General features: G+C 37.0%; 1 protein-coding gene across 1 annotated transcript in view; it reads left to right on the plus strand.

Moving 5' to 3' along the window:
• MBD2 (methyl-CpG binding domain protein 2) overlaps positions 1–17,268 on the plus strand; it is a 63,994-nt gene that overhangs the window by 14,357 nt on the left and 32,369 nt on the right. The window contains exon 2 of the mRNA XM_032422626.1: positions 1,459–1,618. Within this exon, the coding sequence (XP_032278517.1) occupies positions 1,459–1,618 (160 nt within the window). The remainder of the gene's footprint in view (positions 1–1,458; positions 1,619–17,268) is intronic.

Genomic DNA, 17,268 nt, shown 5'->3' on the forward strand with positions numbered 1-17,268 from the left:
TTTGAGAAATTAGTCAATTGATTTCTTAAAAAATGACTTTCTAGTTGTCTCTAAGCTATATCCTTAAAAATAACAGTGCTTATCTTTTTGGTAGAAGTTGCTACCTTAGTATTTTCATCTTCTGGAACACTAGTCTGTTGAAACTAAGTCCACTCTTAAGTTCAGCTTTTATTGCACTGATGAGATGTCTCATTAGAGAGATACCTCATTGAGAATGTCGGTTGTTACCTCCATCTGTAGGTTGAATTTTAGAACTTGAATTGTGTTTCAGGAATACTTACATTATGTGATTGTGGGGGAAAAAAATGCTGATATGATCATCTTTTGGTGGCAGAATACGATAGAATTTGTGACAAAGTGCTATGTGTTGGTTTGGATTTGACCCAGAGAGAAGTTTTGCTCTTCCAGGGCAGTATTTTATTGCTTGGTTTCCCAGCCAGAATTCTCTTTTGTCTTCCCCTTCAATTATTTTTCTTTTATTGTGGTCAGTTCATACAAGGTTAAGTTCTAAATAGGATAGGTTGGCTTTTTGGAGAAATATTTTAGAATTCTTACAGTTTTCTTCTGGTACCATATCTATGCTGACTTTAACAGTTGATTTTTAGTATATTTGGCTCAGAAAATTTGTTACATAAGACGGGGGCATTCTTCCTATAAAAATTTTCTTATAGATCAATGCCGTATAGCAAAAAAAGTTTTAGGAAAGACTAGTTTAGCTTTCTGTATAATTCTGGCACTTTTATAATTTTCCTTCAACAATATTTCTTATGAGAAGTAAGTTATTCTTGATAAGGAGTTTGGCTAATAAAACTCATGTCAGCAATATACAAACACATTTGCAAATGTTTGCCTTTATTTCCTCCTTTGAGTAGTTACATTAGGGAGCATTTAAATATTGTCAGAATTCAGCATTTTCTTTTCTGTTGTAAATGTTGTGAGTTCAGATTAGTAGCCCAAAGAATACATGGATTCCAAGTGTTTTTGTGTGTGTGTTTTTAATAAGGATTGTTGGCTTCAGAAGAATTTTTTCTGAAGTGCTGATCACTGCTGACATTGTGTATATGTAATACTTACAAAAAAGAAAAACACTTCAAAAGTCAGTTTGGAAATAAGTTTGTAATGTTGAAGACATTTGCAGTGTGCGTATTGTGCTGTGCGTGCGGTTTGTACGGGGATTCTGTCCGTGGCTGCTGAGTGACCGGTGGGATAATCTGCAGTAACATCTGTTATGTACTCCAGTGGTGTAGCTAGTGGAGTGTAATATTCGGGGATACATTATCTCTTCTTACAGGGAAGTTATGAAATTATTTTAAAACTTTGCCATTTCTTTGGAAAAAAATAAACATGTAAAATTGTGGTGTGGTAACAATTGGGTAGAAAGATGTGAAGAAAGGTTTATGTAGAGATCTAGGGGAAAACATTGTTATCTTTTGTACAATGAATGTCTCTTTCTTCTAGTCCAAGTGGTAAGAAGTTCAGAAGCAAACCTCAGTTGGCAAGGTACCTGGGAAATACTGTTGACCTCAGCAGTTTTGACTTCAGAACTGGAAAGATGATGCCTAGTAAATTACAGAAGAACAAACAGAGACTGCGGAATGATCCTCTCAATCAAAATAAGGTTGGTGAATTTACTTAGAACATATGGATGCTATTTCAGAAGCTCTCCACAAAGTATCTTACATTGTAATTATGTCACTAGAATTTTGGCTGTCTAAACATCCCAGTCTCCCCCCACCCACTCCGCCTCCCCCCCAAAGCATTTGGACTTACAAATCTGATTAATTTTCTGGTAGTTGGTGGTACTTTGCATAAGTAAATTGTGCACAGTTGAAAACAGTATTTCAGTATCTGTCTAGGCCAACACATTTTTGGCCCACTGGGACTGTTTACAAAAGATTTCTGTGTTGATGTTAATTGTCTCATATTTTTTTTTCTTAAAATAGTTCCTATTGCCCACAAAGAGGCAAAATTTTAATGTGGCAAGTATCCTTACCACATAGTTTATGCTTACCTATCAGTTTTCAGAATTAGGATTTGCAAAAGGGCAATTTTTATTTTGACTTTTGAAGATGTTGAGGATAATGACTTTTAGCAGTAATATTCTCATCCTAATACTGCGATAGGAGATTTTTCCATTAGCTCTTACTTTTATTGAGCTGCTGATGGTTTATTGTATAGGAATTTAAACAAGTAGCATTTGAATTATTATGGTAATTTAATTGTATCAGAGCACCCAATATCTTTACCAAGAAAGCCCCCCCATCCCCCGCAAGGGCAGCTAATCTTACATAACCATTTTGTCTCAATTTTTCTTCCTCTAAATTTCAGAGATCTATGTGTATTGCGCCCACTGTCATTTCACACTGACTGTGTGAAAACAGGGGAGGGAAAAGTAAGGGCTTTTCTTTCCAGGGTATATATGACCTTGATACAACCTCGCATGCTGCGTGGGGGTACTTTTAGGAACCCTGAGGCAGTGTGTAGGATGGGATGGGCTTTGGAACCAGGCCGGCGTGGTTTGATGTATTGGTTCTGCCACTTACTAGCTCAGGCAGTCATGGATAACTCTTTTTAACATGGCCTCAGATCTCTCATTTGTAAAACTAAGGTAGTGAACTCTTGCGCATTATTGCAAGGAGTAAATAGGAATTTATATGAAAACATCTAATAAAGTATTTGACCCATGTGAGTTCCTTTCCTTTCCCCGCTGCACCTTCTTAAGCACCAGGCTTCCTTGGTGAACAGTGTTGCTTGGTGGCCAGTGTACATGGAAATTTTTTGACCTAAGATCTCTTCCTTTTTATCTTTTTACTTTTCCTGAAGGATTTGGGTCTCTGCTTCATATCTCTCTTTATTCAGAATTCAGCTTAATAGTTTGTTAATAATAGTTTAATTTCCAAAAATTGGTATGCGGGTCAGAGTACATTGTTTCTTCATCTGCATTGGTTCCCATGCATCCATTTACCATAGGGACATCGTCAGGTACCTTGTTTATAGATGGAATGTGGGAACGGAAGACTGAAATTGCTTTCTCTATTGCTTAACAGTGGGATTACTTTGGGTTGATAGCTATGAAGGTGTTAAGGGTAAAAGACAGTGGTGGTAGAGGGAACTCAAAAGAAAGTGAGGACCTGTAGTGTGTATAGCTCTGTGATTCAGCTTAAGAAAACCCTTATTTTAGGTTGATTTTGCTTCTTAAATATACAGAGCAAAATTAAGATTTAGTTTTCTTAAACTGCCTTTTAAAAAAAACTGACCACAATGCTGGGTACCTATCAAAAGGGGTCAAGTATTTATAAAATGAGTGGAATGCTTTCAAGCTGCCCTGTTGTTCTCAGAATCACAGTTAAACTACACTAAATATAATATGAAGATATGTTCCTGATAGTTATGATTCACTAAAAACCAAAAACTAATTCGTCTCTTTAGTTTGTGTGCACCTTTATGCTCTAGCTGCGCTGGACTGCTCATCATCCTGCACCATGGCATGTGCTTTCAAGATTCTGCTTGCTCATGTGCTGTTTCCTCTGCTTGGAATGCGCTTCCCCCCTTCCCCTCCATCTGGTGAACTCCTACTCATCCAAGGCCCAGCTCCATTGTCTCCACCTCTGTGAAGCCTGCCCCTGCATTCTCCAGGCAGAACCAGTCCCTTCTTCCATAATGCCTCCCTGGTGCTTTGCCATTGTATTTGTGATCATCTGCTTCAACTAGACTGTGCGCTCCATGAGGGCAAGGACTATGTCTTTTTTTTTTTTTTGTGGTATAGGTAGTCCAAAGCCTAGCACACGGTAGGTACTTAGTAAATGTTTGCTTCATGTTTGAGTTAATATCCACCTCATTCCAGAAGTTCATAGTGGTCATAAATATTGAATAAATTAATATACCATACATTATTTTGAAAGTGCCTTTCATTGTCATTGTTTTCTGAAGTTCCTCTCTGAATTTGGGGCGGGGGGCATAGTCTTATTTTTGCACCTGATTTTATTTTAATTAAGCAGTCACAAAAATGGAGTTTTGCAGTTTTAAAAATAAGCTCTCTTGGGGCTCCTGGGTGGCTCAGTTGTTAAGCATTTGCCTTCGCTCAAGTCATGATCCCAGAGCCCTGGGATCGAGCCCCTCATTGGGAAGCCTGCTTCTCCCTCTCCCACTCCCCCTGCTTGTGTTCCCTCTCTCACTGTCTCTCTCTCTGTCAAATAAATAAATAAAATCTTTTAAAATAAAAAATAGGCTGTCTTTTGGAGTAATGCCAACATTGAATATCTCTATAGAAGCAGAAAATGTAATGTATTCATGGCTAATTCTGTATTGTATCTTTTTAAAAAATAATACAGTATGGAGAACACTGGGAGATATAAATTGGTAAATAGGAATGTTAGCTAGTTTTGCTATATAGTTATAAATTTGGCTGAAGTGCATTATTGTGTTGTTTTTGAGGTTTTTAAAAACCCTTGAAATAATTTGAAATGTAATTAACAAAATAAACTTTGAAACAGGTTAAATTGTGGTTTATAATGTCTGATTATAAACTGAGATCTTAAATATATTTCATATCAAAAGTGAGTTTACTGGGTGCATAATACTTAAGGTATCGTTGAAAAAATACCTTTTGAAGATCTTTGCGAAGTGGCAGTTATTTTAGGATGAGAGGGTACAGTGGAATGGGCATTGTCTTTTGATTAATATTTGCTGTTTTTGCAGTACCTGTTCCTGCTTGTCTCAGTCTCAGTCTTAACCTTCCTCTGAAAATCTGTTCCGTTCTTGATCATACTGTGCCTTACTCATTTGCCACTACCATAATTATTTCCAGTTGCTACCTCCATCTTTCTAGCTGATAAAGTGTGTCAAGTAGGTTGCTGAAGATACTCCATTAGGTTGATGAAAAAAGACTAGACAAAGATTTGGGAGTCATCAATATAGAGTTTGAAGTGATGAGCAGCTTTCTAAAAGCTTACTCAACGGGAGAAGTAATAGTTATGTGGTGATATTGAGAGCTATGCCTCTCAATATGTAAATAAGACAACAAAACCTTTGCTTTGAAAGCTAAGTATTTAGGCATTCATCCAGGCTTTGATCTTTTAAAGAGGGGAGATGTTTTAAGGTTTCAGAGATATGACTGTCAACATTTTAAAAAGGAAGCTAAGTTCTTAAAAAGGTAAGTTTCTTTAAAAATGTAATTGGAAAAACTAGGATTGGATAAAAAAGAGTACAGTGATTCTGGGTGCAAAATATGTTTTGGGAACTCCCGTAGTTTGGTTTTGTTGTTAGCAATTCCTTTTGTTTCAGTGTTTCAGATGTGTAAACATTAAACTGAATTTCTTATGTTTCTAGTTCTTAACACTGAAATGTGTATAAATTAAAGCTAAAAACTAATAATATCCAAGTTATCTAACATTAATGTGACATATGTATTTTATAAAATGCTCACAATATGAATTGGTATGGAACAAGTTATTTTTTTAGATTGGCTTGTCAGTCCTGCTAATACCTTGGAAAGACCCGGTTCTTTCATCACATTTCTCTATTCACACAGATTTGATACATTTGGAAATAAAGAGCATCATGTTGTCTTGAATTGGAATCAGTTGTATAAGTCTCCCATTATTCATTTCTCATGAATTACTTTGGTTTATGGTAGTATGCTGTTGTGATTTTATAAACACAGCCTTGGGTTCTATATGGCTATGTCCTAGGTATATAACCAAATAGAATGTGCTTGTTTTAATTATCCTCAACAAAATAATAAAAATTCTTGTAGAGAGCTAATATATCTTGGGGGCAGTATCTGCAGTTTGAGAAACTTAAGTGAACAGGTGGTGATAGTGGGAATCAGATTGGGTATTAGATATAGAGTGGGTGCAGTGTAGAGAATGGATTTGGGAAAAGGTGAAACTGGAAGTAGGGAAGTGGTTGGGCTGTTGGCTAGAAAAGTAATGATGGCAACTAACGCTATAGCAGGAGGTGTGGAAAGGTGTGAGATCCAATCAAGAGAAATCAGTAAGTATAAGTACTGATGTTTGTAGAGAGAGCTGTTCATGCCTGCTGCAGTTTTGGCTTGAGTCACTTGGGGTGAAGGTCGTTAAAGAATAGGAGAGGAAGAACAAGTTTGGGGAGGGGGTGAAGAAGACCAAGTCAGAAGTTTTGTTGGAATTCTGAAAGGACCTGGTGCATGCCTAGGAACTCTGAGGTCACGCTTTGAGAACTCCTGTCATTGTAGATTGTCATAACTTTTAGGATCACCTAACAGAGGGCCAAATAGGAGAAAAGTGTCTTGCCACACTGTTGGTAGTGAATAAATGAATAAATTAGTCTTGTGGAGAGTAAGAAGGAACTTTCAAAAAGGTATTAGGAGAATTAAGAAAATGTGGTGTTCTAAAAACCTAGGAAAGAAAATTATTGTTAAATGACGTGACGAGATCAAGGAGTATAAAGACTTTGTAGTATCCATTGGATTTCCAAATTAGAAGGCATCTGATGACCTTTTATAACCAATTTTGAGGGACCAGAAGTCTTTCTTAAAATGCTAGAAAGTTTCTGGGAAATGAGAAATTAGAAGCAAAATGTAGCTGCTCATTTAAAAGTTTTAAAATTTTGATTTATTATTTGATTAGGTAATTTGTACACAGGGTGAAAGGATTCTCAATAAAAAAGTCTCCCTCCCTCTCCAGCCTCTCATGTGCCGTCTTCTTCCTGAGAAGAAATTATTATTAATTGGGTTTTTTTGTATGTCCTTCCAGAGCTTCTGTGCATTTACAGACATGTACATATATGTGCATTTTTACCCCTCTCCCCATAAAAATGGTTAGACTACTCTTACAGAGCTTGAATGAGAGAGGTGGAGGAGAGAGGACAATATTTAGAAAAGAATGCATGACCAAGGAACATTATCATTATTGTTATTTTTTCCTTCAGTGGATGAAAGAGGTCAATAGAGAAGTCAGGCAGGTGTCCAACCTGAGAGTACATTCTTCAGGAGGCCCTCCAGGAATCTTTGAACTGAGTGCAGTATTTTCTGTTATGCATTTTTCTGAGGAGAGAGTCTGTTATCTTTATCAAATTCTCAAAGTAAAATGTAGCTAAGAAAGCTAATAACGACTGTTTTAGAAGCAGGAAAGGAAGCAAGGCCTTGGCAAAAGATTTGAGGGACCAACTCACTTGCTGTAGCTTAAATTAGACCTTTGTTGAACAGATAAGTTATTGAAGTAGTACCTTAGTGGGCTGACTTAATTGTGTCCTTGGGACATGGTCAGTTAACCAGTACTAATGAGCTCTGTGGTAGGATCAATTCTGATTACCAGCTCCTGATAGAGCACACTGTGTGGTAAGAACTGCCCCTTGGATTCTTCCTAGAATCTTTCCATCCACACTGAAAACAGTGACCTCATTCTTTCTACCAACAATCCTGACATATAGAGAAAGTAAATAAAATCTTTTCCAAAGTTGCTGGTGTCCTCTTCATCAGTGTATTAAGCATTTGTTGAATGGAGTGTCTTCTGGTATCTCTCTAGTGAATATAGTTGGGGGTGGAGAGAGGGAGTAAGCAGATCACAGGTGATAAGTTAGCGTTTGTAGGCCTTGAAGTCTTAATAAGCGATTATTGGCATCTCCCTTAAGTGTGGGCCACTGTTCAGTTTCTGTTAATTTGAAATGAAATAGACAAAAGTGGAAGTAAACAGCAAGTAGCTATTATAGTAGTCTGCTGATAAATGATGATGGCCTGGATACGGTGGTGGTGGAGAGTAGTGGGCAGTTTCTAGATCTGTTTTGAATGTAGAATTTATAGGATTTGCTAATGATTGGGTGGGGAAGATGATAGAAAAGACTCAAGTGTGAGACCTTAGTTTTTAGATGAGTGGGTGGATTGGGTTACCATTTACTGAGGTCACCTTAGGAGAGTTTATATGGATGGATAAAATAACTTTTGAACATGCGGAGTTTGTGTTGCTTATTAAACATCTAAATGGAAATGTCCTGTATGCAGTTAGTATGGTAATTGAGAGGTCTCAGCTGGAAAGTCATCAGCACATAGGTAGTATTCTAAGTAATGGGACTAAAGGAGATTACCCAGACATAAGGATCCAGAACCAACATCTGAGAAAATCCAATAATTAGAACTTGGTTAGAGTAGAAGGAATCCGCAAAGTGGGTTGAGAAAGAATGGCTAGTAAGAAGGAGAGACATGGGAGAGAGAATGCTTCAAAAAGAAGAGTGGTCAGTTATATTGATGCCATTGAAGGGTTGAGTGGAGGAAGACTGAGAAACTTCCATTGAATTTGGCAACATGAAGCTAATTAATAACCTTGATTTTCAGTGGCAACAGAAGCCAGATTGGACGGGGTTGAAAATGAGTGAGAGAGGAAATTAGCATGGACAAATCTTTCAGTAAATTTTGTTTGGATAGAGAAGAGAATCACTGGATGGTAGATGAAAGATGCTCATTTGGTTAATCTCCCAATTTAGAAGACTGAAAGTTTAAGAAGAATGGGGTCTGTAGCACAAGTGGAGAAAGCACAGAGGTCAAGAAAGTTAAGCACATTTGCAGCATGATGATGATGGACCATAGAACCTGTACTGGGTAGGGTAGAATGTGAAAGTGGTTAAGGCTGAGTGAGAAAATAGGACAGTCAATGGATAGGAGATACTGCTGGGGTGAAAGAAATGCAGAGGGCAGTTCTGAGAAAGTGAGCTGCAAGGATAGGAAGTAGGAATTGGAGAGCTGGATGCTTGATTGAGATACTGGAGATGGCGTAGTTACTAGTGTTGATGAGCCTGTGGCTATAATGTTAGGTGAGTGAGGGTGGGCAGAGGAATAGATCAAAGGACCCGGGATGTTGGGTGAGTTATCCACATGGATATTGAGGTCTCCCAGAATGAGGACAAGAGTTGGGATGGAGAGAAAGACTGAAATGGAAACTAAAGTCTAGCGAAGGAAGGAGAAAGGGAGGAGAGGAAGAGGTAGGATAGCCAGATAACGAGCTTCAAAGAACTGGTGTTTTTAAAGGATCAAAAATGGAGAAATTATTTGAGAAAAATGGGAGAAAGGATAAAACCTATACCACCTCTTGGCCCTTGGATATGCAGTTGAGAGTGAGAAGGAAAAAGGGAGAAAGGAGTGGGGGAGGGAGGGAAAGAGAAAAGTTTCATTTGAGAGAACCTGAGGGGAGATAGTATCTTCAAGGGATGGCCAAGTCAGTAAGTGCAGGAGCTGGAGAGAATGTTTAGAGAAAATACTGAGCACGTAGGAAAGCCTAGTCGGTCATTCAGGAGCGCACAGTATAAGGATTGGTGGGACGGGCCAGAAAAGTTTGAAAGCCACTGAACAGTGGGGTAGATGAGTGGATGTGCAGACTGGGGATGAGTGGTGGGTGATAATGTATGATCAGAGGGACTTGACTATTTGGTTACTACTGAGATAGGAATGTGATGTGCAGTGATACTAATTTTGATAAATGTTAGAGCAGAGGACACAATTGAAAGACGGTCCTGACTGTGGGCTGTCTGTGTGACTCAGAGGAAGACACTGGCCAGATACCTATAGGTATATGTTAAGTAGTAATAGTTGGAGTAAGTCTTGGGACTATTTCTCTTACACTGATAATCTCAAGGCAGATAATACAGATGAGACTCTATTCTTTACATAATAAAATTGAGATGGATATTGTAGACTGCATTGAATTGTATTTTCCACCTATTTAGCACCTATAAGTTTAAAGCAGAAAATGAGAATATTGAAGGGTAAGGTCTGCATAACAGAAGATTTTATATATAATAGACATTTTATGCATCCATTTATCCCACAGAAATTTTTTTAGCACATTCTATACTTAGGCATTATTGCAGACTGGGAATATAGCAAAGGAAGTTCCCTGTCATTGTACACTGTAGGTCAACAAGAGAATTAAGCCCTGCAGAAAATAATTTGTGTGACTATTGCCACAATTCTCCCAAGGATGTGTACACAGCTAGTATCAGCCCAGATGTAAGGGAGACAATGAGTTTCACACAATAGCTGCCTTAGTTTGAGTAGAGCTGCTCCTAAGTATTGGGTTGAAACTCATTCCCATCTTTTGCCGTAAGTCCTTTAATGACCTGCTATTCACTAAAGCTGCAAGAAGTTATTTTTTAAGTAGAACTCTTCAAAACTTGTTTTTAGTGTTGAATTTCAATGTTCCACCTCTTCAATTAACTACAAGTGCTTTTTAATGAGCTCAAAGTGTTGTCCACCTATTTTTTTAAAATATCCCAATGGTCTTAAAAAAAAAAATCTTGTTCCTCACTTGGGATTTTACAGTAAGTGGATTTTCAGTACAAAATCACAGGTCCCAGATATTCTTTACTTTTTGCAAAAGCTACGAGGTTTCCACAACTTTATGAATATACTAAAAAAACACTGAATTGTATGCTTAAAAATGGTGAATTTTATGGTATGTGAATTATATCTCAATTTTTAAAAAATCTGAAAGATTGTAAAGTGCTTTGCATTGTTGGTTTTTGATTTTGTGAAAAGGCATTAACTGTAGGCTACTGTACATATTCTGGAACAAATCTGAAATTATTTTTTTTGACGATAATACTGGTTTGGTCTAAAGATACCACTCAGGCTCCCCTCTTTGTGAACCAGGGGATAGCTTTCCTCCTGGAAAAGCTTAATAGGTTTAAGTTCCTAAATTTCAGTAGCATGGTCAAAAACATGTTAATGCTGATAATATTTAGAAATAACTATTCAGAATTTACATGCCAACATGACTATAAGATACATGCCTATTTTGTTAATTGTTGTCTTCCCCCCATCCTCCAGAATGTAAGCTTTGAGGCAGGGACTTTTTTGTTTTGATGATGACCATATACCCAGCATGTGCCTGCACATAGTAGGCAGATTTGTTCAGGATTTGCTCAGTGACTGAATGAAAGCTGCATCATACACGCATTACCTTGTTTGATCTTCGTAAGAATCGTATGAGTGGTTATTGTTATTCTCATTTACAGATGAGAAAAGTGACCTTAGAAAAATAAAGTCTTTGCTTTTCAAACTGGGGCATGAATATCTCTTGGGGGTGATATGGAAAGCCATAGAATTAAAATGATACTTGAGTGATACTTGGAAGTATCAGTTTTATTTGAGCATTTTGGATAGGTAGAGCAGCATTTTACATCAAAACAAACATGGCTTGGAGTGCCTGGTGGCTCAGTTGGTTAAGCATCTGCCTTCAGCTCAGGTCATGATCCCAGGGTCCTGGGGTCAAGCCCTGCGTCTGGCTCCCTGATCAGTGGGGAGTCTGCTTTTCCCTCTGTCCCTCCCCCTGCTCACGTGCGCTCGCTCTCTTTTTAAATATTTTTAAAAAATTAAACATGGCTAATTTTTAAAATATAAAGTACAAAATTTGCAGGATTAAAGATAAAAATGAGTCCTTTTGGCTCTTGTCATAGAATATGTACAATTCCGAACTGTCATTCAGCTTTAATTCAAAGCCAGGCTGGGAAAAGTGATATTAGAATAAAAAATTAAATTCCTGCTGTTCAAACTACGCTGTGTGAAGGCTTACGTGGTATATACAACAGGGATGGTTTTGAAAGACTGCTCCTGTATCCTTCTGCGTATACTCTTTCCTGCAGTTGATCTGAGCATGCACCTGAGATGGAGGTACACGCTCTTTTTTTCCCGTTCCCCTTTCGTTGCCTACCTTCTCTCATTTTATAGAAGAGCACACTTTTTACTTGTCTGCCATATTACCATGGTGCAAAATGTTTGATCTCTAGTAAAGGAATAATTTGAAATACTGGTGTTGGATGCCAAGAAAATGAATTACTTGGTAACTTGTCTTTCTGCCAGTATAATTCTTTGTCTGAAATTTATAGAGAACTTAATGTAGACATTGATTATCAAAAATTTTTGATGGTTCACTATGCAGTATTTTGACATATAACTCAAAAGAAGTTCAAAGATGGACAATAAAACTCATTCTATTTACTCATTTATGCGAACAAGTTTTCTTGGCGTTCCATCTTTAAAAAATGAAGAATAGGAACAGAATTGGTACTAAATGTTGGCGCATTCTAGCAGCTAGTAATACTCATCCAAGCCCATGAAGTTAATTTTAAATTAAAAAAAAAAAATCTCTTCTTTAATATACTTAATTTTTATTTCACTTATTAATGTGTAATTTACTGTTTTGGGGCAGTTATATACTACTGATGTAGTAAACCAGAAATTTATTTTTTTTAAAAAATCACTAAGTACTTTATGATCAGAAAAAGTTTTAAAAAATAATCTCATGATGCATAAATGATCAGTGAAAAGTTTTCAAGTTTAAAATAGGAAATAACTTTGGGAATGGAATTATTCAAAGAGAAAAAGGAGTGAAATAAAATGTAACTATTGAAGAGTTTATTCATGTGTAAGTGTTTGGTAGGTATATTTAGATTGTGTTAGATACATCTTAAAATGATACGTTTATTATCAAAGGGTCAATATTTAAAATACTGTAGTAAGTGCATTCTTTGCAATTACTGACATTAAAGTTTGAAATAGTCTTGATGTTAGCTTTGAAATTTAAGTGAGGTATTTTCCGATATTTTTTAGCCAGTAGGAATGTAGAAATGTTTGAAAATCACTGGTTTATGACACATGCTCTTCATCCACCGCTTTAATTATCCTCTTTTCTAGCCTTAGTCAAGTTAGGTCAACTGAAAGGCTACATTAAAATTAGACCACACTGGTGTTTAGTTCCTTTAAGAATCACCGTCTCCAAGTTTCCTTTAAATATTATGTTCTTGGCTTTTAAGGAAGGTCACTGAAAAAGAAAAAGCATTTGAAATTTGCTTAGTATTTGTTTGATGTTAGTGACTTTAATTTTTTTCTAGATTTAATACCAGGACAGCTTTGTTTTCCTTATTAATTGGTATGTTTCCTCCTTTCTGACCTGGTATCTATATGATTTAATGTTTCTCTTTTCACCCAGACTCCTAACAATTTCAGATCCACTTTTGATGCTCAGTGCTAGTATTGATCACTATTAATCTTTTCAAAAGGAATTTTGTTTTCCCCTGTCACTGATTCTCTGTTTTTAAAAATTAATTTTTATTGCATATTCTTTCTGAGTGTACAAAGATCCACCTCAGATATGTATTGGAAAGAGATGAAGTAAACTTTTTAAAAAAATTTAAAGATTTATTTTTGTATTCCTCCCAGCACCTAAGGGGATAGAATAGAGTCTCAAAAATTATTTGAGTTATTTGAGTACTTCCAGCCTAATATACACATTAATATAAAATACATTAAATTTTGATTTGAGGGCTACCCTATATACCGAGATTTATCAAGGTTGGAAACTTTTCTTTCTAATATTAGAATGTGCGTGTTTGCTATTTTAACTTTGTGATACGAGAAACTTCTGTTTTACTTTTTCTTATACTGAAAGGGAAGATTAGAACTATAAGAATAGCTTTGGGCGCCTGGGTGGCTCAGTCGTTAAGCATCTGCCTTCGGCTCAGGTCATCATCCCAGGGTCCTGGGATGGAGCCCTGCATCATCATCATCATCATCATCTTCGGGCTCCCTGCTCAGCAGGAAGCCTGCTTCTCCCTCTCCCATTCCCCCTGCTTGTGTCCCCTCTCGTGCTGTGTCTCTCTCTGTCAAATAAATAAATAAAATCTTAAAAAAAAAAAAACAACAACTATAAGAATAGCTTTAATTTTGTCCCATTAAAAAAGTGTTTGCTTTATAACTCCTAAGTTTATGGCGGATTGGTAGTTATTTAGAAGGATCCTGACACACAACTGGACATGAACAGTGACTCTTTGGCACTCCTCAGGTGAGAGTGGTAATAAAATTTAGTGTTTCTGTGACAGTTTCTGAGAAAACCAGTTAGTCCAGTTTTTCAGATCACATGCCACTGTTTTGGAATACAAAATTAATTAGTAAAAAATTTGTCTTCAGAGCTTTCAAGCCAGTTAAAAGGAGAAAACATAATAAAAATCAAAATAAGATCAAGAGAAAAGTAACACAGCATCCTCTTGAGTAATCTCTTACTCCATTCCATTGAGGAATGCACTCTATCAGACAGTGGAATTGTGTATCAGACAGTGGAAGAAAAAGCCAGCTTTTTCTTCTAATTTTTATTTAGTGCACCAAAAACATAAGTTAATGAAAAAAAATAACAATCTTACCATTGTAGCTCCAACAATTTTCTATGTTTCATACTTCCTTCCAGTCTTTTTGGATTCAGGATTCATTTAGAATAGCCCCTCTAGTCATCCTTTGTAACAACGAGAATCTTAAGAGTCACCACTGTTCGCTCATACCAATAGTTGCAATATACTGTGTCCCCTGATGCCGTCTTGTTCTAATACCAGCAGAGTATATTGTTCTTTTTTTTCTTAAGATTTTATTTATTTATTGGACAGAGAGAGCAGCAGAGGGAGAGGGAGAAGCAGACTCCCCGCTGAGCAGGGAGCCCCATGTGGGGCTTGATCCCAGGACCCCAGGATCATGACCTGAGCCAAAGGCAGACGCTTAATGACTGAGCCACCCAGGTGCCCCAGAGTATATTGTTCTTTAATAAGGAATGAAAACATTAAAAACCAAACAAGGTATTATTTAGTGATATATTCTAACTATAACCAATGACAGGAAAAGTTCTCTGTAAGCTTTAGGATTGAATATTCACTATTTTAGAGTTTGGGTAGCTTCACTTAGGGCTTCAGAATTCTCTAGATATAAATCAGAGGTATGCAAACCTTTGCATCACAGAATTACCAGGAGAGCTTTTTTTTTTTTAATTCATTCATTTGAGAGAGAGAGAGCACACACCTGTGTGTGCGCACATGAGTGGGGAGAGGGGCAAAGGGAGAGAAGCAGAGAAGCAGACTTCCCCATGTGGGGCTCAATCCCAGGACCCTGAGATGATGACCTGAGCCAAAATCAAGAGTTGGATGCTTAACTGACTGAGCCAGCTAGGTGCCCCATCCAGGAGAACTTTTAAAAATACACATTCCTAGGCTTCACACTTTTAAAGATGGCATTATGAGTGGTTATTTTGCAGCCTGCCAGTCAAATTTGCTCACTTCTAAATTTTTTGAAAATCTGTAAAAATAAGGAAGCTAAACACCTAAGAGATATTGTTAGTCTTAATTAAGATGAATATATCTTGGGGCGCCTGGCCAACTCAGTCGGAAGAGCAGGCGATTCATCTCAGGGTTGTGAGTTTGAGCCCCATGTTGGGTGTAGAGATAACTAAAAAAAATAATAATAATAATAAAAAAAGATGACTGTATCTCCTAAAGGTAAGCACATACATTGGAAGAAACTGAGTGAGATAGAGGAACGACAAGCATGCCCAATACATACAGAGAAGAAGGGATTGGGGGAAGGGGATGTGTGGAGAGGATGGTGATGGAGACATTTAGTAGAGGATCCAAGTAATACCATAATTGTGCTAATTTTCAGTTTAATTTATTCTGATGCTTACCTTTCTAGACATTGGTAACATTCTTTAAGAAGAGGTCACAAACTCAACACCTAGGGCTCAGACAGGTAATGCAAACATGAGTTGTTGAGGAATTTTGCTAAAAGAGAACCCTTGACACCTCTTGTGAGCAGCCATTACTAATTAATTATGGCCTGTTGTGGCCAAATCAAGTCCAGGATTTCTAGATCTTTGAATTTTTAAGAGAAGCTAGAATCTGGATTTTATGTAAAATCTCCAGATTTGTGGATGTTCATTCATTTTATTAGACACTAAAAACTGAACAAATCCAAAATACATCTGTGGATTAAACTTGGTTCTCCTGCCACCAATTTGCAATCTTTGTTTTAGAGTAGTGGTTCTCCAAGTGGTCCCTGGATCAGCAGCATCAGCATCACCTGAGACCTTGATAGAAATGCAAGTTCCCAGGCCCCACCTCAGCTCTACTGAATCAGAATCTCTAGGAGGGAGGCCCAGGAATCTGTGTTTTAATAAACCCTCTGGGTGGTTCTGATGTGTGCTGAAATTTGAGAACCATTGTTTTGGAGTCTGGAAGTTGATAGCACAGTTTTTATCTGAGGATAGTTGACAAAAGTTCATTGAATATCCTGTAGATTTATCAAGTAATCAAAAATATCAGATGTATATTGTTTTCAGATACAGATGACCTTTTATATATATGTATTTTTATGCCAGAATCAGAATATACAATGATTAAATCACGTTTTGTTCCTTTTCCTTTTTTTTTCCTTCCTTGCCCCCTCTGCCTGTCCACCCCCCATGGCTGTTAGAGCATTCATTGCAAATGAACTTAACAGCAACTCTGCCACATTTTGACTTCATAGAACACATCTTAGATTTTATTTATGGGTTGATTAAAATTAGATAAGTTTGTTGCTAAATTGAGTTCTGTTTGCTAGAATTAGAACTTTCATTTCTAATTGTCTTTTTATGTGGGAGTGAAATTTAACTTACGTGGTAAGTAAGCCTGGCCTCCTAATAGCTGACCAGTTTGTTAACATTTTAATAGCCAAGTGTGCCATTATTTTCCTCCATTCTCCAGTGTTGAGATGATGGCTATCCTGATTGTTGTTCTGAAAACTCTTTTTGTGTTACCCATAAATACATTTGTTCATTTAACAGTCCCGAGTATCATGCTAATCAAATTAATTATGAATTTCATATAGATAATTTTCTTACATTTTAAAGTACACGGAAAGCTTTTAAATGAGAAAACTTCACGTATGTCTCGCATAATGATGTGCTAAAGATGTGCTTTAGAGTATTTATAATGCTGAGATTGAGAAGTTTGGAATAATCTGATTTAAAGTAATGAATAATGGTATTTGTCTCTCTGACTGACTTATTTTGCTTAGCATAATAATCTCTAGCTCCATCCATATGATTTCACTCATATGTGGAATTTAAGAAACAGAGCAGGGGCGCCTGGCTGGCTCAGTCAGAGGAGCATGTGACTTGATCTCAGTCCTGAGTTTGAGCCCCACACTGGTTGTAGAGATTACTTAAATAAGTAAATAAACTTTAAAAAAAAAAAAAAGCAAAGGGAAAAAAAAAAAGAGACAAACCAAGAAACAGACTCTTAATTAGAGAGAACTGATGGTTACCAGAGGGGAGATTGGTGGGGGGATGGGGGAAATAGGTTATGGGGATCAAGGAGGGCACTTGTGATGAGCACTGGGTGATGTATGGAAGTGTTGAATCACTATATTGTACACCTGAAACTATTACACCGTATGTTAACTAACTGGAATTTAAGTAAAACTTAAAAGTAATGGATAATGAATTA

Source organism: Phoca vitulina, unplaced genomic scaffold, assembly GCF_004348235.1.
Source record: "Phoca vitulina isolate PV1807 unplaced genomic scaffold, GSC_HSeal_1.0 scaffold27, whole genome shotgun sequence".
Taxonomy (NCBI): domain Eukaryota; kingdom Metazoa; phylum Chordata; class Mammalia; order Carnivora; family Phocidae; genus Phoca; species Phoca vitulina.